The 26,151-nt window shown below is 43.2% G+C and overlaps 1 protein-coding gene across 2 annotated transcripts in view; it reads right to left on the minus strand.

Moving 5' to 3' along the window:
- svep1 (sushi, von Willebrand factor type A, EGF and pentraxin domain containing 1) overlaps positions 1–26,151 on the minus strand; it is a 225,117-nt gene that overhangs the window by 141,156 nt on the left and 57,810 nt on the right. For both annotated transcript variants that reach the window (XM_048527619.2, XM_048527618.2), the window contains exons 4-7: positions 15,569–15,727; positions 14,908–15,087; positions 11,463–11,642; positions 3,392–3,589 (exon numbers count right to left, since the gene is read on the minus strand). In XM_048527619.2, the coding sequence (XP_048383576.1) occupies positions 3,392–3,589; positions 11,463–11,642; positions 14,908–15,087; positions 15,569–15,727 (717 nt within the window). The remainder of the gene's footprint in view (positions 1–3,391; positions 3,590–11,462; positions 11,643–14,907; positions 15,088–15,568; positions 15,728–26,151) is intronic.

Raw genomic sequence — 26,151 nt, forward strand, 5'->3', positions numbered from 1 at the left:
GTGTTGATGCTCCAGAGTCAGTTGTAGTCCCAGTCATGGCCGGCATGGTTCTTCAGTGACTGAAAAGGTAGGATCTGTGCTTTTAATGACACAGGAACGCTAATGACTGGCAAATATTGACCCAGTTGGCATTTATTTCAATTGAAGGTCCTTGAAATGGCCATAATGGGGTTTCCACTGGCATGGCCTTCAAATTAATTTCATTGCCGACGCTGTAATGTGGGAAAGACTGTAGCGCCATCCCACCAACAGCAGAGTGAAAAACAATAAGATTATTTAGTGAGATAACGAGGTGTGGAGCTGGATGAACACAGCAGGCCAAGCAGCATCAGAGGAGCAGGAAAGATAACGTTTCGGGTCTGGACCCTTAGTGATGTGAGTTGATTGATCTAGGGCCTCAGGGACAATTGGTAAGTACTACTTCAAAGTAATGTCACGTGATATCTTATATCTACCAGACAGGTCAGACAGGCCCTTGGTTTCAAATCTCATCCAAAGTAGCGGTCATCACTTTACTGGAGTGCCAACCTAGCTATTTTTGTTAAAGTCTCTAAAGTAGATCTTGAACATAGAGGCAAGAGTGCAACCCATTAAGCCAACAAGAAAAACACAAACCAGGCTTGATCCTTTATTTAAAGCCAAATAATGTGGGATTAATTGTGAAGATTGGTTGAAACTAGCTTTTGTTTTTGCTTTGTTATTGTTCAGATATACTGAGTGCTTGGGAATTGAATGCGCTCGCTTGGTCTTTTTAAACAAGGCAGATATCACTCTGGCTGGTTAGAATCAGGGATTGACAATAGGGTTATTAATTATGTAGATGCTGGACCTGGGCAGATAATCCAATTAGGTTTGAGTGCCTTGTGATAAAATCATTGATGGCTGTGCTGTTGGCTGTTTAGGCCCTGAACTCTGGAATTCATTCCCTAAATCTCTCCAGCTTTCTCTCCTCCATTAAGACGCACCTTTACCAATTACAGTTAACTCTGACAATCCAAGCAACCTGATTGATATCAAGGGACTAAGAAAAGAAAGATTTGCAACTATATAGCCTCTCATGGCTCTAGAAAATCCCAAAGACTCTGCAACCTGTTAAATGTTTTTAAGACAGAAGGTGGGATTTTAAATCACAGCAATGGAAGGGTCCAAATGAATGAATCAATGCAGAGCCAATGCAGCGCCATGCGGCACCACATGCACACTCTCAACCTTTCTCTCCATCAGCATCGCAGCGTGCTGGCTCAGGGCTGCACCACTCTGCAGTTCCACTTCATCCTCCGGCTCATTCGTCATGCTCACAAGAAACCTTTTCTTTTCCTTTCGGGCATCAGGGCCCACAAGATGCACCAACTCAAAAATACCCACACCCCTCTGGAACCTACCTCTTCTTCCCTTCCCTCTGGCTCTATCTCCTCCACCAATGCCCCCCGACCTCCTGTCGGGTATTCATCATCCCTCCTAACCTTCCGCTCTCCAATGCTGAACGCTCTGTACTCAGCGAAGGCCTCAGCTTTATCCCTCTGCAAACCAACCTTAACAAATTTTGAGCACCCACCACCACCCTCCTCCGCTTGGCCGAGCTTGTCCTCACCCTCAACAACTGCTCTTTCAACTCCTCTCATTTTGTTCAGGTAAGCAGGGTTGCCATGAGTACCCACATGGGCCTTGGTTATGCCAGTCTCTTCATGGGGTATGTGGAACCTTCCTTGTTCCAATCCTATTCCGGCCTCCACTCAACTCTTTCCCGATGCATCGATGATATCATTGGTGCTGCTTCCCTCTCTCATCAAGAATTTGAAAACATCATCAATTTCGCCTCCAATTTCCACCCTGCCCTCACTTTCACCTGGTCTATCTCTGGCTCCTCCCTTCACTTCCTTGACATTTCTGTTTCTATTTCAGGGATAGACTGGTCACTTACATCCATTACAAACCCACTGACTCCCACAGCTACCTGGACTATACACCCTCGCACCCACTTCCTGTAAAGACTCCATCCCATTCTCTCAGTTCCTCCTTCTCTGTCACATATGTTCAGATGAGATCAACTTTGAAAAGGCAGCCTCCGAAATGTCCACATTCTTCCTCAACCGAGGTTTCCCCAGCTCCGTTGTCAACAGGGCCATCAATCGGGTCCAACCCATCTCCCGCACTTCTGCCCTCACTCCTTCTCTTCCCTCCTGCAGCAGCAATAGGCTCCCCCTTGTCCTCACCTACCACCCTACCAGCATCCACATCCAGAAGATCATCAGACATCATTTCTGCCACCTCCAGCAAGATGCCGCGACCGGACACATATTCCCCTCCCCTCCCTTGTCCGCCTTCTGCCGGGACTGTTCCTTTCGGGACACCCTGGTCCACACATCCTTCACCCCAACACCTCCCCACACCGGCGAAAGTGCAACACCTGCCCATTTACTTCGTCCCTTCCCAGAATCCAAGAGCCCAAACATACCTTCCAGGTGAAGCAACACTTCACCTGCACTTCCCAGAATCTAGTCTACTGCATTTGCTGCTCACAATGTGGTCTCCTCTACACTGGGGAAATGAAGCGTAGACTTGGCGAGTGCTTCGCAGAACATCTACGTTCTGCTCACAAAAAAGACCCTGAACCACCTGTTGCCTGTCACTTCAATGCACCACCTTGCTCCCTGGCCAACATCTCTGTCTCCGGCTTGCTACAGCATTCCAGTGAAGCCGAGCGCAAGCTGGAGGAACAACATCTCATTTTCCGCTTGGGGACCCTATAACCCTCCGGACTTAAAATTGAGTTCAATAATTTTAGGGCCTAAACTCCAATCACGTCCCAACCCCCCACCCAAACACCAGGCCTTGTTACCACAGCCTGCCATTACACACTCCCTTTTGTTAGTCACTAACAGTCCCCATTAACAACTTCTCACCCACCCAGCCTGATCGTTAGCAACTCCTTTGTCTGTCCAACTGTCTCTCTCTCTTTGGGCTCTATCCTATCATTTACTCCCTACCCCACCCGCCTCCCTATTTTCTGCATTTAAACTGATGTTTTCCCAGCCGCCATCAGTTCTGAGGAAGGGTCACCAGATCCGAAAGGTTAACTCTGTTTTCTCCTCTACAGGTGCTGCCAGACTTGCTGAGCTTTTCCAGCAACTTTGTTTTTGTACAGAGCCAATGCAAACTTCTTCTGTTCTTACATTTTTCATGATAAGTTTTGCACACGAAGCAAGTCAAGGAATACAGGGACTGGGCAGGTAAGTAGATTTGATGTCAAAGATCAGCAAAGAACTTATTAAACGGTAGAGCAGGCTCAAGGGGCCAAGTGCGGTGTACTTTTATTTCTTAAGTTCTTATATTTGGTCACAAACATGGATGTTTCAGAAGGCTATAAACTCAAGGGTTATTTCAACAGTACCTCGGCAAAAGGCTTTGTGTAGCACCTGACTCCATTTGCCATTGCTCATACAGTGTACTTCTTCCATGACTCCAGACAGCCTGTAACCGTGACGACAGCTCAATTTGCACACGCTTGCCGGTTTCATTGCAGCTTTCCTGCAAACACTGGGGGAAACCAGCACTCCATTCGGCTTTTGGATGGCTGGGCAACGGATTTCTGTTGAAATGCAAAAAAAAACTTTCATAGATAACAGTAATAATAAATTCAACAAAATAGATGTAAGTTGAGTGAAAACATTTATTCAGGAACCATGCAGGTTGCATATGCATGACTGAATTTCAGCATTTGTCTCAGGTGTTAGTTTTCCAGATAAAACCTTTGATTTGGATGTTGACTAAAATGATAAATATGCTTTCTGCATTACTGGTTTTGAAATATTCAAACGTTGCTGCAGGAAATCTAACATTTTTGTATTGTATTGCAGGATAGGGAGAACACAGAGAGGAAAAGGCAGCACAGTTGATAATGATTGTGTTATTGATCATGTCTTCAATGTGTCTACCCTATCACACCCTTTCAGAGTCTTAAGGACTTCAATCAACTTGGCCTTCAGTCTTCTCTTTTCTCAGAAAAAAGATCTCCAGCCAGTTTAATATTTCCTTGTAAATATAATCTCTTCGTTCTGGTATCATCCTTTTCCAACGTTAATATGCCTCTAGCTTTTTCATAGAGATGAGTCATAGAGATGTACAGAGTGGAAACAGACCCTTCAGTCCAACTCATCCATGCCGACCAAATATCCTAAATTAATCTAGTCCCATTTGCCAGCATTTGGCCTATCTCCCTCCAAACCCTTCCTATTCATGTACCCATCCAGATGTCCTTTAAATGTTGTAACTGTACCAGCCTCCACCACTTCCTCTGGCAGCTCATTCCATACCTGCACCACCCTCTGCATGAAAATGTTGCCCCTTAGGCTCCTTTTAAATCTTTCTTCTCACACCTAAAGCTTATGGCCTCTAGATTTAGACTCTCCTACCACTGGAAAGAAAAGCTCGGCTATTCACCCGATCCACATCCCTCATGATATGTAAATCAGAACTGTACACAGCATTCAAAGTGTGATCCAGGCAAGATTTTACACCAGCTTAAGGTGGCTGCACTTGATTATCACTTTAATAATAGAATACTGGTCTTCAATTATTTTAATGGACATATTAATGTTATAAATTGATCGTGCGAGAGATTTTTCACACACTGAGTGTTTTGGGTTCAAAATGCACTCTGTAAGTGCGTTGGAGACAGGTTCAATCGATGCATTCATGAGGCCATTAGATGATTATGTGACTAGAACATTGTGCAAGGTTTTGGGGAAAAGGCAGGAGAATCGTAATAAGTTATGATGCTCATTTGGAGAGATGACGCAGATACGATGGGCTAAATGGTCTACTGCTGTAATCCTGTCATTCTTTGCTGTATTTATGTCTACTCCCAGATACTTCTGCTCTCCAACACCACTTGGATAAATATCTTCCAGGCAGAATGTGGTCCACTTTTTCCATTCTATCGAAATGTATTATCTGGCGTTTATCAATATTTCAAGCTCATTTGCTAATTTTATGCTCATTCTGCAAGTTTACCAATTCTCGTACATTGTCTTAGGAGTTCTCTGCATTAATGGGTTAGGGTTGTACAAACACTTTGGAATGGCTGCAATGTTAATAATTATAGCACCTGAATGTGACCAGAAATTGGCTCAGAGTCAATTTCAAGGAGTTTCACGGGTGGTTGGTTGCTCTATGTGATTTCGAGCCAGTTATCTCATGTAATTCTATGCTACCTACCTCAGTATCAATGCTGCTCCTCTTACATTATCGTGCCCTTGGGAGTGATGGAGGTACTCCCTATTGTAAAAGCCTCCATGGATTCCCTGCAGTGCCCTCTGTATTTCCCACTCACTCACTCAGTACTCTTTTAGCCTACCTTAACTACCAGTAAAACTGGGCCAGTCATTCAATCCCTCCCATTGTCTTACTCCTGGAGAAAGCATCCTACAATAGAGTGGAGAGAGCCAAAATGGATGGTGGGGTGCCTGACACATGTCTCCTCATTGTTACAAAGGAGAGAACTTGCCTTTGTGGGCGAGGACTGTGACCGCTTGTGGTGTTGCCAAAATTTCCACGTTCTGCTAACTACGTAGGAATCGTTGTCTGTTGGTGTCCTGCTCTCCTAATATCGCCACCGTGAATGTACTCTTCACACATGCAAACCTCCAACCTGATTTTGCTCCCTCTCCTGCACAGCATGTGCACAGTCTGTGCCACAAACAGACTGGTCACTGAAGACACCTCTTGTCCTCTGAGCAAGACGACACACGTTCCTCAGGGGAAACATTGGCATGACAGTCTCCTCCATCCTCCACCTGCTCAGATGCTGTCAGCTCTTTGGGTACGTTAGCTGGAGCACAGTTGGGAGCCCAGTTTGGTGAGCACATCACTACCACATCTCCACAACTGGTGGAGGAAGAAACACCTCATGTCACTGGCGCTGGAAGACTATGGAGATCCTGTGGACTGACTGTACCCCACCTCCACCAACAGTCTTGGAGAGATATCATCAACTGATGACAGATCACGCCTCTGGCTGATGTATGGTGAAGCCGTGGATTGGTTGAACTGGATTTTCACGTTTGCCCATGGCCAACACCCTGGGCTGTAGAGATAAAAAGCACCCCCCCACACCCCAGATCCTGGATGCCTCAAGTGGCTGAGTGATCATCTCCAAGCACCTCTACTGATGCCCTTGACCTAATGTGCTGGTAAATTGAAGGTCGGGTCACAATAGCCCCAGAGGACCACAGATTGCTCTCACTTTAGAGAGACAGACAGAGAGAGAGAACTGGTAGCAAGTTTAACCTGAGGGTCACCACACCCAGGCTAGGTTGAGAATGTGGACCTATGATACCGACTTCAACGGGTGAAGGAATTGAACTCATGCTATTGGAGTCACTCTGCATTGAAAATCAGCCATCCAGCCAACTGAGCTAACTGGCCCCAAACATGCTGTAACCCCCTGACTGAAGGCTGGTGAGTCTGAAGGACTACTCCATACAGGGTTTGAAAACATGGCCATTTGGTTGGTGCAAATGCAGTGGGTTGGCCATTTGTGCTACTGGGCCTTGGTGTAGGTGTCAGATTGATGTATCATGGTGATGAACAGCAATATGTCCACCTCCTAGACTGAACATTGCAGAAAAACATGTCTAATTGACTCACCTCTGTGTGTTTGTGCTAAACAACAAGGCAAGATGGAAGCAGTGTGAGCATGTAGGCACTGTCTAAGGGGACAAACGGCAAAAAGTCAAAGTGAGGTAAGGTAGAAATTCTATGGGTATCACAGTAGACACATAGAGAGTGGCAAGTGAGAAGTCCTGACGTGCACCCTGGTCCAATCCATGAGTTGGTGCCTGCCCTTACACACAATGTATCCTGGCAGCAGGGTTATAATGAAAGGTGCTGGATTGAAGTGGTGAGCTCTATTCTCAGTGAGCTGGAGGCAACATTCCTTCTAAGCTGTGTGCCTGCACAGCTGCCCCAAAGATCCATGCACAGCAATTAATGTGGGCACGCTGATTTCAGCATTGATTTCTGATTCAAGAGATTGTTGCTGAGTATGGACTTTGGAGACCCGCACGGCCGTTTGGAGGTACCTGTTCTGGCTTTCATGTTGGCAGTTGGCACCACCTAGTTACTCAGTGCTGCATGGGGGAGTAGGTATCAACATATCAATGAAGTGAGATCAGATACTACTGACAACATGCAGATGCTCACAGCTAGCCCTCTCACTGCTCGCTGGCGAGATTCTCAGATCGCCGTTCAAAACCTGATGGCAGAATAGGACATTTTTCTCTCAGTGTTGAGAATCTCAACTTTTCCGAACTTGCCATATCTTCCTACTGACTCATAATTGTGTGGCCTGGGAAAATTCAGCCTAATATATCACATTCTACCCGTGTTTAGGCTAAGCAACACAAGAACTCTTGCTGTCTCCAAATATGCATTAAAATTTCTGCTGCAATTGCCGAGAACGCCAGCAGGTGGCACCATGTTTACTGTAAATGTAAATCAAGAAGCAGTGTTTGCAGTGACCAGCAGTTTGATGTCATCAGGCACTTCTGGCTCATAACTACATCCTTATTCAAAAGAAATTTATTCCGGGAGGGTTAAGATGGTGAACTTTTGTGACTTAAACTGTTAGAGGCAAAAACATACTGGGCCATGCTCTCAGTGTGGCATCACTATCCACTTCATTCCAACGTTACTCTCCTCTGTTTATTTCCAAAGAATTGTAGCCTTTGGGACTGAGTCAGCATTTAAATAAATCCAAGGTTATTTCAAGGGAAGTCTGATGGGAGAAGTAAACTAGTAATCAAGATTCCATGAGCCTATATGAAAAGTGTAAATGTCTTATCCAAGCACCAACATGGTCCCTCCAGACCAACATGGTCAGTTAACCTCTTCTTATTAATATAGTGTGGAGCTGGAGGAGACTCCAGCATCAGTAGCTTTTACTATCTCTGAGCCTCTTCGTATTACCGTGAACAGATTTCTTCTATAAACTCAAAAATAACAGGTTTATTGTAGGCAGCAGGTATTCTTACACTAAGTGCCAAAACTAACCATCAACAAAGTTGCAGGATCAAGCTATGTCCTCTTCAATACAAATGCACGTGTATTCGTACACAGGACAAGAAGACAGAGGTGCAAAGGTATCGTGGATGGGAAAAAAATAGGGATCACACTCTTATAAGTCCAGGGTTCAAGTGCAGAAGACAGAATGGATCCATTTCTCACATTTTCTTGATTGCCTGTGGATGGAATCTAATTGTTTTCAATTGCCCGGCGATGGAAGATTTCAAATTTAGCTTGGAAACTGATAGAAGCCCTGATATTTGAAACTATCAGGATTCATTAATACTTCATTGAGATAGAGAGACAGACAGAGAGAACTTCTTTTCATTTCAAACCTCTCCAGAAAGTATTTGTACTTTTTAACTGCCTAGCACACAGTATTGGTCATTTTACCTGCTCAATCAATATGTGGCTCACTGAATGTGTAATTCTTTTATTCTCCTCTGTCTTTGAAGAATGTCTCGGAATAGTCAGATAATAGGTGCGCTGGACGAGTTTGTTCAAATTTACCTTTCAAGTATAATGCACGCTGGGAACATTAATACTTTCTCCATTAGTGCTGCACGAAATGCCGCCTTTGCCTCCTCTGCACCTATCTTCTCCTCTATCCATCTTCAGTCCGCCTCCCCCTCTCTCCCTATTTATTTCAGTTCCCTCTCCCCATGCCCCCTCTCTGATGAAGGGTCTAGGCCCGAAACGTCAGCTTTTGTGCTCCTGAGATGCTGCTTGGCCTGCTGTGTTCATCCAGCCTCACATTTTGTTATCTCGGATTCTCCAGCATCTGCAGTTCCCATTTTCTGAAGCAATGAAAAACATCTTGTTTTGTTACTCAACACTTAATCATATTGATTTGATAATACACTCCACAGGTTCTGCTGGACCATTTTAATGTAGGTAGTGGGGCCACAATGTGATATGATCCCTCCCCAGTTGGGACAAATGTCCTGAATGGTATACCCATATGTTGTGGTCCATTCCCAGGTATGTTGTGACAATTATTCACTTGAGAGATGTGAGTGTCACTGGCTGGGCAGCATTGATTTCCCATTCCTAATTGCCCTTGAGAAGGTAATGGCAAGAAACAAATAAAATCCTGATGGGACTGGACAGGCTAAGAGCAGAAAAAATGTTACCTATGTTGGCCAAGTCCAGACTAGGCATCTCAGTCTAAGAATAAAGAATAAGCTTTTCGGGACTGAGATGAGGGAGAATTTCTTCATTCAGAGTGGTTAACCTGTGGAAATCTCTACCACAGGAAGCTGTTGGGGCAGTTCGATAGATATATTCAAGAGGGAGCTGGGCATGGCCCTTGCGGCTAAAGGAATCAAGGGGAATGGGGAGAGGGCGGAAACGGGATACTGAAACTGCATGATCAGCCATGATCGCATTGAATGGTTTTGCAGGCTCGAAGGGAAAAATGGGCTATTCCTGCTCCTATTTTCTGTTTCTAATTACAATCATTTTTGGGCTTGCTAAGCTGTTGTTAAGCTGTTACACAACGTATTATGCCAAAACAAGAATTGGAAATGGGAAGATGACTGTGAACGAGTCTTTACACAACCCAAAGTGGATTAATTTACGTCAATGACCTGACCCATTTTGACCCAAAGTTACTACTGCAACTAGCTTGCGATGCTAGTATAGAATGGGAGTTGCCATTTCTCACATATCGCCCAGCGCCGAAGAGAAGCCAATAGTTTTCGCATCAGGCTTGTGCAACAGCAGGTGTTTGATTAAGGAGATATTTATTTTACAGGCAGGAAGGTTAGAATAAGCCTTTTCCCATCCAAAAATGGCCGATGGAGGTCAACATTACGTCAAATGAATGGACTTTTACAGCGATAATACACTGTACTTATAGAAATACCCATCCCAGAAGGTGGTTAGAATACTTGAGAATAGCGTGGCAGCTTTTAAGAGTAAGGGGTATGGTGAGAAAGCAGGAGCGGGATACTGAAATTGCATGATCAGCATGATCATAATGAATAGTTGTGTCAGTTCAATGGGCCGAATGGCCTACTCCTGCACATATTTCCTATGTTTCTGTGTTAACCTTGTTGCCTGTAGAATAAGCATCTCTATAATAAAGCCTCTGCTATTTATTGCTACAGTCTCCTGCTCCTTCCTGGAATCTATTAAATTGGGTAAGAAAGTTGGTCCTGGATTCCTTATTGGATTTTTTAGTGACACTCATGTTGATGACACCAGCATTCTGGTCTCCTGCAGAGGTGGAACCATTTTCTTTACATCTATCCTTTCAAAACCTTCATAATTTCAAAGACCTTCATTAGATCGCCACTTAATCATTTCCTCTAGAGAAATAATCTCCAGCATGTTAAATCCTTCCTAATACAAATAACTCATGGAATATGAAATGCTGGGCATTAATGCCCAGGAATATAGTACTGAATTGCAGATTTTTAAAAAAACTTGTTATGCAGGTGGGATAAAATGCTCCATCTTTGACACGATAGTCATCAGAAACGTTTGAAATGGCAAGTGAGAGGGAAAGGAGAGAAAACAAAGCTTGCACTCAGAGTCGCATTATCTCTTGGGGCATTGTGCTCCACGTGCTCAAAGGTCCTTGGGCCAGAAAGGTTCAGTCACAAGAAGACCCATGACAGAGACTTGTCGGCGCTCTAGTAATGGGCTGGCCAGGTCACAATGCTGTAAGAGCTGCTGCTCATGGTGAATGTTGTTGCCACCATCTCGTTCAAGTGCAGAAAGGGACATGGCCTGGTGTGGCAGTGGACAACAATTCCTGGTCTGACTAGAAGAGTTTCTTGTAGTTAACAAGATATAGGTTATTGCTGTTCCAACGAGTCATCGTTTATACTCATGTATAGACATTGTTGCAGAGACTTTGAGGAGAACCAAATATTCAGTCTCAGTCCTTCAAAATCATAAAAACATAGAAACCTGGAGCAGAAGGAGGCCATTCAGCCCTTCAAACCTGCTTGGCCATTCAACGTGCTCGTGGCTAATTCTGTACTTCAACACTCTGTTCCCGCTATCTCCTCATACCCATAGATGCCTTTAATATCTAAGAGATAGATCTATTTTTAAAAAATATATTCAGTGATTTGGCCTCCACAACCTCCTGCGGCAGAATTCTACAGGTTCACTGCTCTTTGAAATGAGGAAATCTTTCTGCGTCCCAGCCTTGTACGGCCTACTCCATATCTTGAGACTGTGACTCTTTGTTTTAGGCTCTCCATAAGAGGACACATCCTCCTGCCATCTGGTCTGTCCAACCCTGTTAGAATTACACAAATTTCAATTGGATCCCCTTTTATTCTGCTAGGCTTCGGTCAGGCCAGGAACAGTGATCAACATTTACACAGTAGATAATGAATTGAATGCTGTCCTGAAAACTGCGAGCCATTCCCCGGACTTACCAACGCATTTTGGCACCTTCCTATCCCACAGCATGTTCACCAGGCAAGTGAGTTTTGATCTTCCCTCCAACACATAGCCTTTGTTGCAGGTCACATGGCAAACAGTCTTGTAGGAGGTGCCGTCAGCAGAGCAGTTTAGAGATCCATGCTGAGGCTTCCGTAACCTGGGGCAGGCGCGAACTACACAGAATAGGAGGAATAGTCAGAAAACAAATTGCAGGCTCCTTAAAACTCAAACGATTGAATTTTCCTTTCTTTGAGACTAAGTGTGAAGGTGGATCTAAAGGTTGGAGGAAGGGACCTCCACTCGGAATGGAGCATCTTTCCGACATAATTACAGTCTAATCAGCTCATTACGCACAAATTACATGGATAAAAATCCCCAATATTATGGGCAAGAAGTATTGACCCTTCAGGCTACACATTTCAAAGGCTCCTAGGCAGCACATCACTCTTTGCAACCCAAGAGTACTACTCTAACTTGGGGCTTGTCACCACGACCCACCCCTGGTGAGGTCTGAGGCCACAGGCTACATCACACGAGTGTTGGCTCCCCAGAGGTTACCCTGAAGACTCGCCAAGAGGAACCAGAAGCTCTTTGTCCTGTGGAGGGCAACAGAAGCCAATCCTGGCTGACGAAAGTGGCTTGGTCAAAGGTGACCACAGAGATCAGTGCCCATGGGAAGCTCAAAAGAACCTGGCTCCAGTGCCTCAAGAGGATGAATGATCTGCTGCTCTCGACCAGGGAGTGTACCACTGTCTGCTCAATGCTTCTTGCCATCTATGTGTGGAGAGTCATACTAACTCAAAACATTAACTCTGTTTCTCTCTCCATGGATGCTGCCACACCTGCTGAGTTTCTCCAGCACTTCCCATATTTGTCGCAGTAACTTTTCTGGTTGGGTTAAAATATCAGTCTTTGAAAGTCAGCTGACCGGACCCAATGAAGACAATATGTCAAAGCAAATAGAAAGACTCTAGATGCACACCCACTGTCAGAAGAACAAATAGATTGGACCATTTGCATCACCATTGGCATGGATATTGGAGGCTGTTGGCATCACCATAATGTGAAAGCATCTTAGAAGATCACATTCCTTCTTTTGAACTATTTCCATAACCCATCTCAAATTCAGAAAGCAGAACATCGTAGTTAGTAATAAACAGTGGAAAGCAATCTCTGGGAGGTTATTGCTGAACCTTAAGGACTCCCCTCATCGTGACAGTCTAAAATTAATGATGATTTTCACTTACAAATTACAATTAAAAATATGTCAACCAAACAATTCACCTTTTTAATGTCAATTAAAACAAGATTGGTCCAAAGCATGAATGGTATTATTTTCTTTATTCACTAATGGTTATTTTGGAGATAATGGCCCAGAAATCTGACAGTGCAGTTTGGGTGGACGGGGATTTTTTAAGAAAGTGGCATGTGACTAAGATCAGTCTTTATTGCCCAATTGCCTTTGATAAGGTGGCAGTGAGCTGTTGTCAGTTTGGGGGTGTTAATGGTCTGTACACCCCACGGTACTGTGAAGAACAGAGTTCCAGGTGTCCTCTGAGATGGTAGAGGTCATGTTTTTGGAAAATGCTGTTGTTGGAGGCTTGGCACATTGCACATTGATGGTGAGGTCTGAGCAACAAAAGATGTAAGGAACAGATATTTATGTGTTGGTTCAGGGAACTGTGGGACTCTTAATGCAATCTGAAAGGGTTGAAAGAGTCTGTAGGCAGGGGATCAATGACCAGGAGACAGCTTGAAAACAATCAGAGAAGAAACGTATTTGCAGAGTGAGATGCGAGTTGGATTGTCTAAATGTGGAAGCAAATTCAACGGTGACATTCCAAAAGGAACCCCCTGCATCTCAAAGGGAGACAACACAGGTGGGACTATTTTCAATAGCTCTCTGAAAGACTCTTGCCAAATTTTCTATTCTCTGGATCTTTGGAGTTGGACGTACTGCCGAAAATATGCTGGGTCCTATACAATTCCGGACACATGGACTTATGAAGGAATTACCCAGGAAGATTAAACTTTGAAAGGGCAATTCTCCAGCTTCCCAGGAAACCGTACAAATGTCTCTGACTCTAAGCTATAGTCAGAGGTTTGGGACAGTTCCACAGAACTTGTCTGGATAACTATCCAGGATTCATTCTGGACCAGAATCTCTAATATTCTAGGTCTGACATAAAACTGTCAACTTACCTTCGGATGATTTCTCAGATCTGACTTGCTATGCAGATTCTATTGAAACAGTCACATACTACCAATGCTCATTGGCTGTACTGGAGTGAATCTTCTCAGGAGCCAGACCCCGTTCTATAGCAATAGCTGCCATCGTTTTAAAATTCAAAAGCCACTTTGAAAAGCTACAGCAAGAAGGTACTTAAGGTGTAGGAGAGTGTGAAGAAGGGTGACCGGTGGATAAGGAGGTGGGGTGGCAGATTTGGGACAGGGCAGCATGACAGAATGGCCAGGGGGAGAAATGGAAGCTGACTGAGTGAATGGGGAGTCAGGTGGGGAAGGGAGTAAGGTAGCAGGTGAATGAGGGGATGGGGGTGACAAGTGGGTGAGGGGAGTATAGGGTAAGTAATGGAGCTGGCTGCCAAACGGGTAAGAGGCGGGGTGTAGATTTGTGGGGAAGTTGGGAAAAGCTAGGATTAATACGTTTGAGGTGTCCACATGGGAAGGGTCTTGGGTGCCCATTTTGGCAGTGTTGGGTGGGGGAAATCGGGTATCAGGGTTGAAAATATGGCCTAGCGCCCAGGTGGAGAAAGGGGCCTGGAGTGAGGGTGGTGAGGAATAGTCGGGAGCCTGGGTTGGGTGAATTTAGAAATCGGGGTGGGGAGGGATATCAGGAAAGAGTGTTGGGTGCCTACTGTAGAAAGTTCAGAATGAATGGTTCTTGGGGGATGGGGATGTCAGCAGTATACGTATCCTGGAATCAATGCGGGTTTAAATCCCTCTAACATTTCCCAGGATTATTCAGATAAGTAAGTTGGATCCCTTTGAAGTCTCCTGCTCTGTTACAGAGTTGAGTACTTTATGGGAGGACCTGGGCGAAGAGAAATTGTCAGTTGGATGTTGCAAAATTCCTCAATAATCCCTGTGTAGTCAGTGTGAAAAGCACTTCAGGAGTTCTGAGGAACCCCACTCTGATGTGTATCTGTTGCAGTACTTCCCCATCTCCAACTGTCCAGGACCTGGGCCAGGAACCACCTAATCCATGGTTTGTGGTTCTACAGCTTGAAAGTTTTCAGGTTTCCTTCACAGATGCATGGTCATTGTGGAGATATCCTATTGGTCACATAATCACTCTCACTCAACAATAAAAGGAACAGCAAACTCAACAATGTGATACTCTCCATCAAGCAGAAAAAAATAAACAACAAAAAAAGACAATATAATTCACAATCAGAAGGCTTGGATTTTAATCAATACCTTTGCAGTTGGCATCCAAGCCTGACCAGAGGCTGTTGGACTGGCACAGACGAATGCTGGTTCCCACTAGGTCAAAGCCCAGTTTACACCGGATTCCACAGGCGGAATTGTAATAGTTATTGCATGAATTCTGGATGAAGTATCCGTTCTCAGGCGGCTGTAGCTTGGGGCATTGGACCACTATTTGTGCACAGAAAGAAAGAATAATACAACACATCGCCCCATTCACCTCCAGTGAACAATCATTCACTCATCACCCCCTTAAACAGTCGCAAATGTGTAATGTATCTGGAATTATGCCCATCGTAAAACTGGTAATCTGGATTGTGTTGCCTCTTCATCTGGAGATTATTTCATGAAACCAATGAAATTATACAGGGACAATTTCAGCATTGGCCAACTTATGATCCGTATGCCCAATTTTACATCAAGCAGCACAATGAAGAACTACCTGACTATTTACCTGTACAAGATAACATCTGCTAGAATCGAATACCACTTTTCTGTTGGGTGTTACCCACTGCAGTGACACTGAGAATTGAATTTTCCATTTCTATTGACTCCAGGACAGAGCTGGCAGCCCCCTTGTATCTAGATATCAAGGAAATGTGGTTGCAGTTATCCCAAAGAGTTTTCTCTCTTCACCTTCCTTGTGACTCACCTTGACATGTGTGTCCTACAAGCTTGAATCCCTCCTTACAAACACAGTCCTTAATTGAGGTGCTCCCTGGTAGGGATGTATAGTTCTCATTTGGGCATGGCAGGCAGGTGCTGATTCCACCAGGCTTTGCTTCCATCTTATATGTCCCAGATGGACAAGCTAGTGAAAAGGAACACACAATGGGAATGTTAGAATTAGGTACAACCTGCACATACAGTCAGAGAGTCACACAACATAGAAACCAGACACTTTGGTCCAAATAGTCCATGCTGGCAGTAATCCCAAACTAAACTAGTGAAACCTGCCTGCTCCTGGCCTATTTCCTTCCAAACCTTATCTATTCATGTACTTATCGAAATGTCTTTTGAACATTACAGCTATACCCACGTTCACCACTTCCTCTGGAACAGAGAGGTACAATAACCAATCAGCAGCATATGTTAATAATTAGTCTTTATTGCAAGTGTGTTTGGAGTACAATAAGAAGGAAATGTTGCCACAGGGATTTGGTGAAATCTCCCTTGGTTTACTGTGTGCAGTTCTTGTCTTCTTACCTAAGGAAGGATACTTGCTTTTGGTATCCAAGCCTGACCAGATGCTGTTGGATTGACACAGATAAATGCTGCTTCCCTCTAGGTCAAAGACCAGCATATACCGGATTCCACAGGCAGAACGCTGCATAGATTTGCTTGACTGATTGTTGGGATGTGAGTGTTGCCCCTTGAGTAGAGATCGAAAGCAATGGACATAATTCCTCGTGGGTGTTTCAGAATGAAAGACGCTCTCGTTGCACCGTATAAAAATTCTTGGAGAGCTTGCCAGAGCAGAGAGGTTTTTCCCTCTGGCTGGAGCATCCAGAATATTCTGCTGTGCTAAACTCCACATTACATTAAGTTAATGTGCTTCTTTCAAACCGTTGGTTTCATAAACATGTAACAACAAGATTTCCCCAGTGCCAAGTTCAGAGTGATAACGATTGACGGTTTGTTAAACAGTGGGTGATCCACAATTAAAATAAAACCTCAAGCTGAAAAAGGTCGCTGTGTAATTGATTCCAGACCTGACGCATCTGACTTCTTATAGTAAGCTATTAAACTGAAGTATGTGTGTATGCAATTTGTTGTGCTCACTGAATCAATCTTAAACACGTACTGAATTTATTGTTATCTTGTACTCATAGAACCATGCTTCCTTTGAACTTGCATCCAAAATGGCAAAACTGCCTTAGGGAGAAGAAAAATGATTTTGAAAACAAATCTACGATGAATTTAACATAACTAACTTCATTATGGAGAGAGTTTTGGGAGAGTTTTGTCTGCTGCTCCAGGTTCGGTTTTTATTTTCTGGGGGCAAATTGCACCTTTTGCAGAACTAATAGCACCATATCCCTGAACACACTACAGTGTACCACTGACCTTGCTAGTTGGCCAAGCTAGCTACATGATCTGTTGACCAAAACCGCTTCAAACATAGGTTCAGTGATGTGCAACTCCCGAATGGCCTTGTACAATAACACCCCCTTGGGGAAGTGTCAATTACCACATGCATATTTTCACAAAAAAGTTGATGAGGCAACATTGCACACTTTGGCATGGTGGGGGGGGGCGGGGTTGGGGGTTTGCAAATTTACATTAAAGGGAACTTTGCCCCTGTTATTTTCCAAGATGGAATTACCAAGTATTCCCATTCTTCCTGATAGGAAAATTTTCCATACTTTATTATTTGCTTGGAATTAGGAAGATGGTTCCATTGATCAAACCAGTACCATTATGCTCATTTTATTTCCCATAAAAAAATGCAGTGTGCAACTTGTAATTTGAAACATGTGTTCTGAGATGAACATGCCTAAAAGAACAAAATACAATTTTAGTAGCATAGGGGTATCCTTGGCACTAACAATTTTGATCTTATCGTAGAATTAAGTCATGCCAATAACATTTGCCTTCAATTCAAGCTGTTTTTCAGAATACAACATTGTATTGAGCTTCATCATAACCTGTGGAGCTAAACAATATTGCTCTTATGACCCAAAAACATCCACATGGAGTGATTTTCAAAGTTATTAGAAAACAAAAACACAAAATTCTCTGCAATCCTGTCAGCTTGATTCATTGTGCAAACATTTCAAATAATTACACTGGAGTATGAACAATTTGTTTTCCAGAGCTGGGGCTGAGATGGAATTTAATGCCAGTAAAAGCATGCATGGAGGAGAAATTAAGAGTTTAGTCCTTAAGATAAAGCTGAAGCCTCCTTTGGCCAGGTCACAGAGACTCCGGGATGTGCGCTTGCATACACACACACACACACACACACACACACACACACACACACACACACACATAAACATACATAAATACTACACACTTTCATATATACACATACACAAGAATGAGCATATACACATACGTGCCTGTACACACATGTATAAACACATCCATGAAGTGCAATTACATGTAAATTTACATATAGACCTGCACACACATGGACATGCACATGTCAGTATGCATGCATGTATCTACATGGATATATGGATGTCCACAGATGTACATACACAAACTTGTACAGACTCATATTATTCATTCACGCAAATACTTGTATACAAAAACATATATGTACACAAATGTACACACAAATCCACAGATATATGTGCATGAAGACATTGATTTACGCACACATATATTCACATGTATGTGAACTGGCCTGTATGTACAAATTGGTAGACACATTCATCCATACTTAAGTGCATGCATGTATGTACCAATGCACACATGACCCCACAGGCTCATACATTCACATACAAATCCCTTGACTTACACATCACTCCACAAACATTAATACATACTCGCATCATGTGGCTGCAATTATGTTGTGTGTAATAAGCAGTGTTGTTTCAAATAATATCTAATAGCTGTCATAGCATAGCCCACAAAGAAATTTCACCAAAGCATGCTCATATATGTTTGAACAATATTTTACAATGTGTTTCAGTCCGTTGCAGGGCTAGGATCAGAAAAAAATAATCCTTGATAACAACTAAAGACAAGTCAATAGAAAGCAGATATCACTTTACCCAAACATTAAAGATGACTAATTTCAGCAATTATTTTTCATAACTCTATTCTCCGAATTGGTTTTTGCAACCTCAGTTTCCACGAGAACAATCTGGACAATTTTAGAACCAATTATATTGTAGTGGAAATAAATCATCTTCATTGCTGGAGGTAGCACCTGAGAAGGTGAATAATTTACTCCAGTTTCTCTGTTCAGTGAGTAAAGTGAACATTTATATAAATTCCAAGATGTAGAGCTGTATTATGGTCTCTCAACTGTGACAAAAGCAATGCAGCAAATATTGTAAGGCTGAGAGATAAAACACTGCCTTTCACTAACACGCTTGGAAATTAATGGGTCTCAAGGGCAGACCATCAGGAATTCACTGACAAGACAGGCTGTGAGAGATGAAGGCTGAGGGAATTATCAATGGCTACTTGGGTAAAAAACCAGAGAAAGACACAAAGTTGATGGAAATTGGCACGAGTCCACAAACCTGGTCGAAAAGAAACATCAGGCAGGATAGGTTGCTGTCTGATGTGACACCTAGCTTGGTAGTCTGTTATCGATCATTCAGGAAGTCTGTGTTCCAGTGGTTTTTTTGCACCTTTTACATGCATTTGAAGCTACAGACAATGATGCTTGAGATTCCAAAATTCTTTGCATTATGGATGGCTAACCAGAAACCTCTCCCATTCCTTCTGATTTGCTGTTAAAGAAAGTTTTGCCGGTAATGATGCTCAACCTGTTTGGCTACCTTACAAACACATTGTTGGCTGTCAAGATCTTGGCAGTGCTGGGAGTGGGAGCAGTTGGACCCAGGGTGTCTGGCTCAGAGGGAGAATGCTGACCATTGTGCCAGAAGACCTCCTAGAATAGAAGAATACAGGTCTGACTAATGGCTACACTCCTGTTTAGGAAAATGGTTCCATTTATTTCTTCACCTCTCTAATAGGGACCTTGGCTGCACATTAATTGTTCCTCCCACAGACTGTCATCACAGTCCCTCAGGGTATACACAAGGCCACTGGTCAACTACTGTCTCGATACTTCTCTGCCAAAGGCATGTTATCCCTTCAAAATTAACTCTGCTCCAGCTGCCATTAACCTCCAAAACATTGTCACACTGCAGCTCCCTCCTAGTTCTAGGAATAAACACAAGTTCATGCTTGCAACCACAGAGGACGCAAATTTGCTGTGGATGCTGAATGTCTCCTGTTTGTTATTCCCATCTCTCCCTCCGTCAAACATAACTGATTGATTGCACTTAGCATTAAACGTTTTTGAAAGTTGTTGGTTCATTAAATTTTAGATCAGCACCTCAGGTTCATTTATTATGAGTGAAATGAAGTAACACATAAAAAAATACAAAGCTGTCCAAAATAAAGAAACGCACTGATAGGTGTCCCAGGAGATTCAACATGGGTGGCCTTGGACCTGGTGTGTAGTTTCCAATGTTTACTGAGATTCTGTTCTTGAACTGCAGTTTGCCTATTGACTACATTACCATCTAAATGATTCCTTGGTATATGATTAGTTACCTTAGTGAATGGCACTACAGATGTGGACAAGGATTTTCGTCTCCCGTCTCCACTGGTTTTATGATGGTGTTGGGTAGTAAAGTAGCCCAGGAACTTGTGAAATTTGCATCCCTGACTCAGCAGCAGGGGAGTGCAGGCTCAAACTTGCTAGTTGTGGTTGTAATGAAATGTGACTTCACATTGTTGTGTACTTTATATCACTCAGAGCAGTTCAGAGATGGTACTAGTTTCTAAACCTATTTACCAAAAAAACCTATTCACACGAACTTTAAAATATCTCAGTGATCAACAAATATCTGCATTCATGCTTATAGTTCAGCTTCAGGTAATTTCTGTGGTGTGTTTACTTAGCTCAAGAGTCTATACACAACTAATCAAGTTCAGTGAGCATAGATCAGTTATCAGTCTCATAATCGAACAGAGAACAATCAAACCATTGAACACTACACAAACAACACATATCTGTTAATACGATCTGAATAAAGGACAAACAGTCATTGGCCAACTTAGTCCATGGCATCTAGATACCTGTCAGGAATGGCTCCACGGATACTGTTCTTGTCTATAAGTCAGACAGTTGTGGGTTCAGGACTCATTCCAGAGACTTAAGCATAAAAATCGAGGCTAACACACTCTACTGCAATATTAGAGTAGTTGCCATGTTTTGACTGGAATGTTAAGTTGAAGTCTTGCCTGTTCCTGTCAGATGAATATAAAAGGTCCCACTGCATTGTTTCTATGTTCTATCCTTCAAGTTTCTATGTTTTAAAACGGATGAGTACGCCCTATGTTCTGCCTTAACTAACATCAGATTGTCTAATTCCAGATTGCCCTAGGTATATCTGCTACAAGAAAATTACCTGCCACCTTTTCTCCACTGCAACATTGACTGTATTTCAAAGCCTGTAAAATGCTTTGGGATGTTCTGAGGCTGCAAAAGGTGACCATACATCATGGTACATTGTTTTCACCAAAAGTAGAACAGCAGAAATCAAGGATGCACAAGAGGCCTAAACTGAATGAGCACATAAATCATGAGGGAGGTTAAATAGGGAGTGGGATGAGATCATGCAGGAATTTGAAAACAAGGAAGAGAATTATCAAACTGATTGAGATGGTTTCCATACTTCTTTCACACTGAAGACTGAATTTAGATAGACAGCAAACCAAGCTTAAACACAGAGAATCTCATATATCTCAGATGAATATTATGAAGCATAGTTTGATGGCCTTCAGGGATCAGGCAGCTTTTGAGCAAAATATTTTCACAAGAAATTATAGAGAGTTGGCTCCAAGAAAAGGGAAGTTTATTTATGACTGACGAGATCTATTTCTGTGTTGTTTAGATTGGTAACTTTGGAAACTGGAGAACCATGGGACCTGTGAGTAAAAATATTGGCTCTTCATTCCTAAATGTGTCCACACTTTGTCTGTGGTTACTTATAGCTACTGGCTCATGAACATTGAGGACCGCTGGACTTTATCTACCAGTCTGCATGATGTGAAAGCAAAGCTGTATGAACATATTGCTGTAATAAGTCTATTGCACTGAGGTAAATCCCAGAAATGTGCACTTAGGAACAGAGTTAGGCCATTTGGCCTATGAGTATGCTCTGCTATTCAATAATGGATGTCATGTTTCTCAATCCCATTCTCCTGCCTTCACCCGGTAACACTCGATTCCCTTAGCAATCAAGAACATATCTATCTCTGTCTTAATCAAATGCAATGGCTTGGCCTTCACAGCCTTCTGCGGAAATGTGTTCCGCAGATTCACCACTCTCTGACTCAATAAACTCCTCCTCATCTCAGTTCTAAAGGGACAACCCTTCAGTCTGAGGCTGTGCCTTTCGGTTCTCATTTCTCTTACTAGTGGAAAAATCTTCTCCATGTCCACTCCATCCAGGCCTCTCAGTATTCTGTAAGTTTCAATGAGACTCCCCGGTCATCCTTCTAAACTCCATCGAATACAGACCCAAAGTTCTCAACCACTCCTGATACGACAAGTGCTTTCATCCCCAGGATCACTCTTGTAAACCTCCTCTGGATCTCCTCCAACACCAGCACTTCTGTCCTTGGATGTGGGGCCAAAATCTACATACTATATTCCAAATGCGGTCTGATTGGAGCCTTATAAAGCCTCAGCATTACATCACTGCTGTTGTATTCTAGACCTCTTGAAATGAACTTTAACATTACATTTGCCTTCCTAACTGTAACCTGCATGTTAACCCTAAGAGAATCCTGAACCAGGACTCCCAAGACTCTTTGTGCTTCAGATTTCCAAAGTCTTTCCCATTTAGAAAATAATCTTCCCCTCTATCCTTCCACTTTCCCACATTATGTTCCATCTGCCACTTCTATGCCCACTTGCCTAGTTTGTCAAAGTCCTTCTGTGGCCTCCCTGCCTCCTCAACACTACCTGTACCTCCACCTATCTTTGTGTCATCTGCAAATTTAGCAACAATGCCCTCAGTTCCTTTGTCCAGATCATTAATGTATGACATGATTAGTTATGATCCCATCACTGACCCCTGCAGAACTCCACCAGTCACCAGCTACCTTCATGAAAAAAGATCTTTTATCCCCACTCTCTGCCTTCTGCCAGTCAACCAATCCTCTATCCATGCCAGTACCATGTCCCTAATACCATGGGTTCTTATGTAGCAGCCACCTGAGTAGCACTTATCAAAGGCTTTCTGGAATTCCAAATAGATCATGTCCACTGGATCTCCACTGTCTAACGTGCTCATTACTTCCTCAAAGAATTCTAATGGATTCGTAAGTCATGGCCTCCGGTTGATGAAACTGTACTGACTCAGCCCTATTTTACCATGCCTCCCAACTACTTTGCAATCTTATCCTTAACAATGGACTCTAAAATTTTACCAACGACTGAGGTCAGGTTAACCAGCCCATAATTTCTTGTCTTCTGCCTCCCTTCTTAAACAGGTGTGACCTTCCCTGACTGTAGTGATTCCCAAAAGATCACCACCAATGCCTTTACAATCTCCTCAACTATCTCCTTTAGAATCCTGAAATGTGGCCCATCCAGTCCAGGCAATTTATCCACCTTTAGATGTTTCAGCTACCTTAACACCTCCTTGGTGATAGCCACTACATCTGCCCCTTGACTCTCTTGAAGCTCTGGTAATTTCCTGGTCTCTTCCACCATGAAGACTGATGCAAAGTACCTATTCAGTTCCTCTGCCATTTCTTTGCGCCGCACTACTTCTTCAGCCTCATTTTCTAGTGGTCTAATATCCATTCTTGCCTCTCCCTTAGCTTTTATATAATCTAAAAATTATTCTTCCTACTTTCTTCTCTATTACCAGGTAGCTTATCCATATATTTCATCTTCTTCCCCATTACTGCTTTTTTAAAGTTCTGCTTTGGTGGTTTGTAAATGCTTCCCAATCCTCTGGCTTACCACTAATCTTCATCACATTGTGTGCTTTTTGTCAGGTTCTATTTTTGGGTTCTGCTCTCAAACACCCGAGTCAAATGAACTACATTAACAGCATCTCTGGCAGTCAGGATCTGGATTGTCTCTTCACTTCTTTTCTTCAGCTAAAGAACTTCAGATAAATTCAGCATCTCCTAATGTAGGCTTCCAAACTCTTGAATCATCCTTGACCTTAGTCTTCCACACCTTAGATAGCAGAAATGTGTAACTGATTCTCTGAGAAGCTGCTGAGGCAAGGAGGAAGGAAAATCAATTGAAAATTTCCATGGTGCGTTTTGTAGATTTTAGTTGGTCGTGTGGTAGCAACAGTCATGGAAGCAAAGGAGGCAGATCAAGTTAATAAACAAATCAGCCATCATCTAATTAAATGGCCGCGACGTGGAGGTGCTGGTGCTGGACTGGGGCAGACAAAGTCAGCATTCACATGACATCAGGTTATAGCCCAACGGGTTTATCTGAAATCACAAGCTTTCTCCTTCGTCAGGTCCAGTGAAGGCAAACACACAAGCACAGAATTTATAGACAAACATCAAATGGTCATACAAATGGTGTGACTGGAGTGTCGACAGGCTGAATAACAAGTCTCTGCAGAGGTCAAAAGGCCTAAAAATTGATAAATCTCCTGGCCCCGATGGGCTACATTCTAGAGTTCTGAGGGAGACGGCTGAGGAAATAGCGGAGGCTTTGGTTGTGATCTTTCAAAAGTCACTGGAGTCAGGGAAAGTCCCAGATGATTGGAAAATTGCTGTTGTAACCCCATTGTTTATGAAAGGATCAAGACAAAAGATGGAAAATTATACGCCGATTAGCCTAACCTCAGTAGTTGGTAAAATTCTAGAATCCATTGCCAAGGATGAAATTTCCAAATTCTTGGAAGTGCAGGGTCAGGTTAGAACAAGTCAGCATGGATTTAGTAAGGGAAGGTCGTGCCTGACAAACCTGTTAGAATTCTTTGAAGAGGTAACAAGTAGGTTAGACCAGGGAAACCCAGTGGATGTTATCTATCTTGACTTCCAAAACGCCTTTGAAAAAGTGCCTCACGGGAGGTTACTGAGTAAAGTGAGGGCCCATGGTGTTCGAAGTGAGCTACTGGCTTGGATTGAGGATTGGCTGTCTGACAGAAGGCGGAGAGTTTGGATAAAAGGCTCTTTATCGTAATGGCAACCTGTGATGAGTGGTGTCCCGCAGGGTTCAGTGTTGGGGTCGCAGCTGTTCACCTTATATATTAATGATCTGGATGAAGGGACCGGGGGCATTCTGGCGAAGTTTGCCGATGATACGAAGATAGGTGGACAGGCAGGTAGTACTGACGAGTTGGGGAGGCTGCAGGAAGATTTAGACAGTTTAGGAGAGTGGTCCAGGAAATGGCTGATGAAATTCAACGTGAGCAAATGTGAGGTTTTGCACTTTGGCAAAAAGAATACAAGGCATGGACTATTTTCTAAACGGTGAGAAAATTTGTAAAACAGAAGTACAAAGGGATCTGGGTGTGTTGGTCCGGGATTCTCTAAAGGTTAACTTGCAGGTACAGTCCATGATTAAGAAAGTGAATGCAATGTTGTCGTTTATCTCAAGAGGGCTGGAATATAAAAGCAGCGATGTGCTTCTGATACTTTATAAAGCTCTAGTTAGACCCCGTTTAGAATACTGTGTCCAATTTTGGGCCCCTCACCTCAGGAAGGACATACTGGCGCTGGAGCATGTCCAGCGGAGATTCACACGGATGATCCCTGGAATGGTAGGTTTAACATAAGATGAACGGCTAAGGATCCTGGGATTGTATTCATTAGAGTTTAGAAGGTTGAGGGGAGATCCAATGGAAACTTATAAGACAATGTATGGCTTAGAAAGAGTGGACGCTGGGAAGTTGTTTTTGTTAGGCGGAGAGACTAGGACCCGTGGGCACAGCCTTAGAATTAGAGGGGGTAAATTCAAAACGGAAATGAGGAGACATTTCTTCAGCCAGAGAGTGGTGGGCCTGTGGAATTCATTGTCACGGAGCACAGTGGAGGCCGGGACGTTGGATGCCTCCAAGGCAGAGATCGACAAATTCTTGATATCAAAAGGAATCAAGGGCTATGGGGAGGGTGCAGGGAAGTGGTGTTGAAATGGCCATCAGTCATGATTAAATGGCGGAGTGGACTTGATGGGCTGAATGGCCTTACTTCCACTCCTATGTCTTATGGTCTTATGGTCTTATGATCTAAAGTGTCAGAAGGTGTGAGTAAAGTGTCAACAGCTGAGTAGCTAGTGAAGGGATGACCTATGAGCAATTATTTGAGGCAGAGAGATAATTACAAAAAATTAAAAATAAGATGGTGATGGAGATAAACCGTAAACCGGCTGGAAATAACACGATAGGTATAAGAGTCACATGCTGAGGGTCTAACCAAAGGAACAAGTAATCCAAAACTGAACAAGCTAATTAAGGTAGAGAGATCATAATGAGTTATTAAGGTGATGGTGTCAAAACAGGGCAGTAAGGAAGATTTTACAGATACAGAACAGTATGTTGGGGTCAT

The sequence above is a fragment of the Stegostoma tigrinum genome, chromosome 3 (assembly GCF_030684315.1).
Source record: "Stegostoma tigrinum isolate sSteTig4 chromosome 3, sSteTig4.hap1, whole genome shotgun sequence".
NCBI classification, from domain to species: Eukaryota; Metazoa; Chordata; class Chondrichthyes; order Orectolobiformes; family Stegostomatidae; genus Stegostoma; species Stegostoma tigrinum.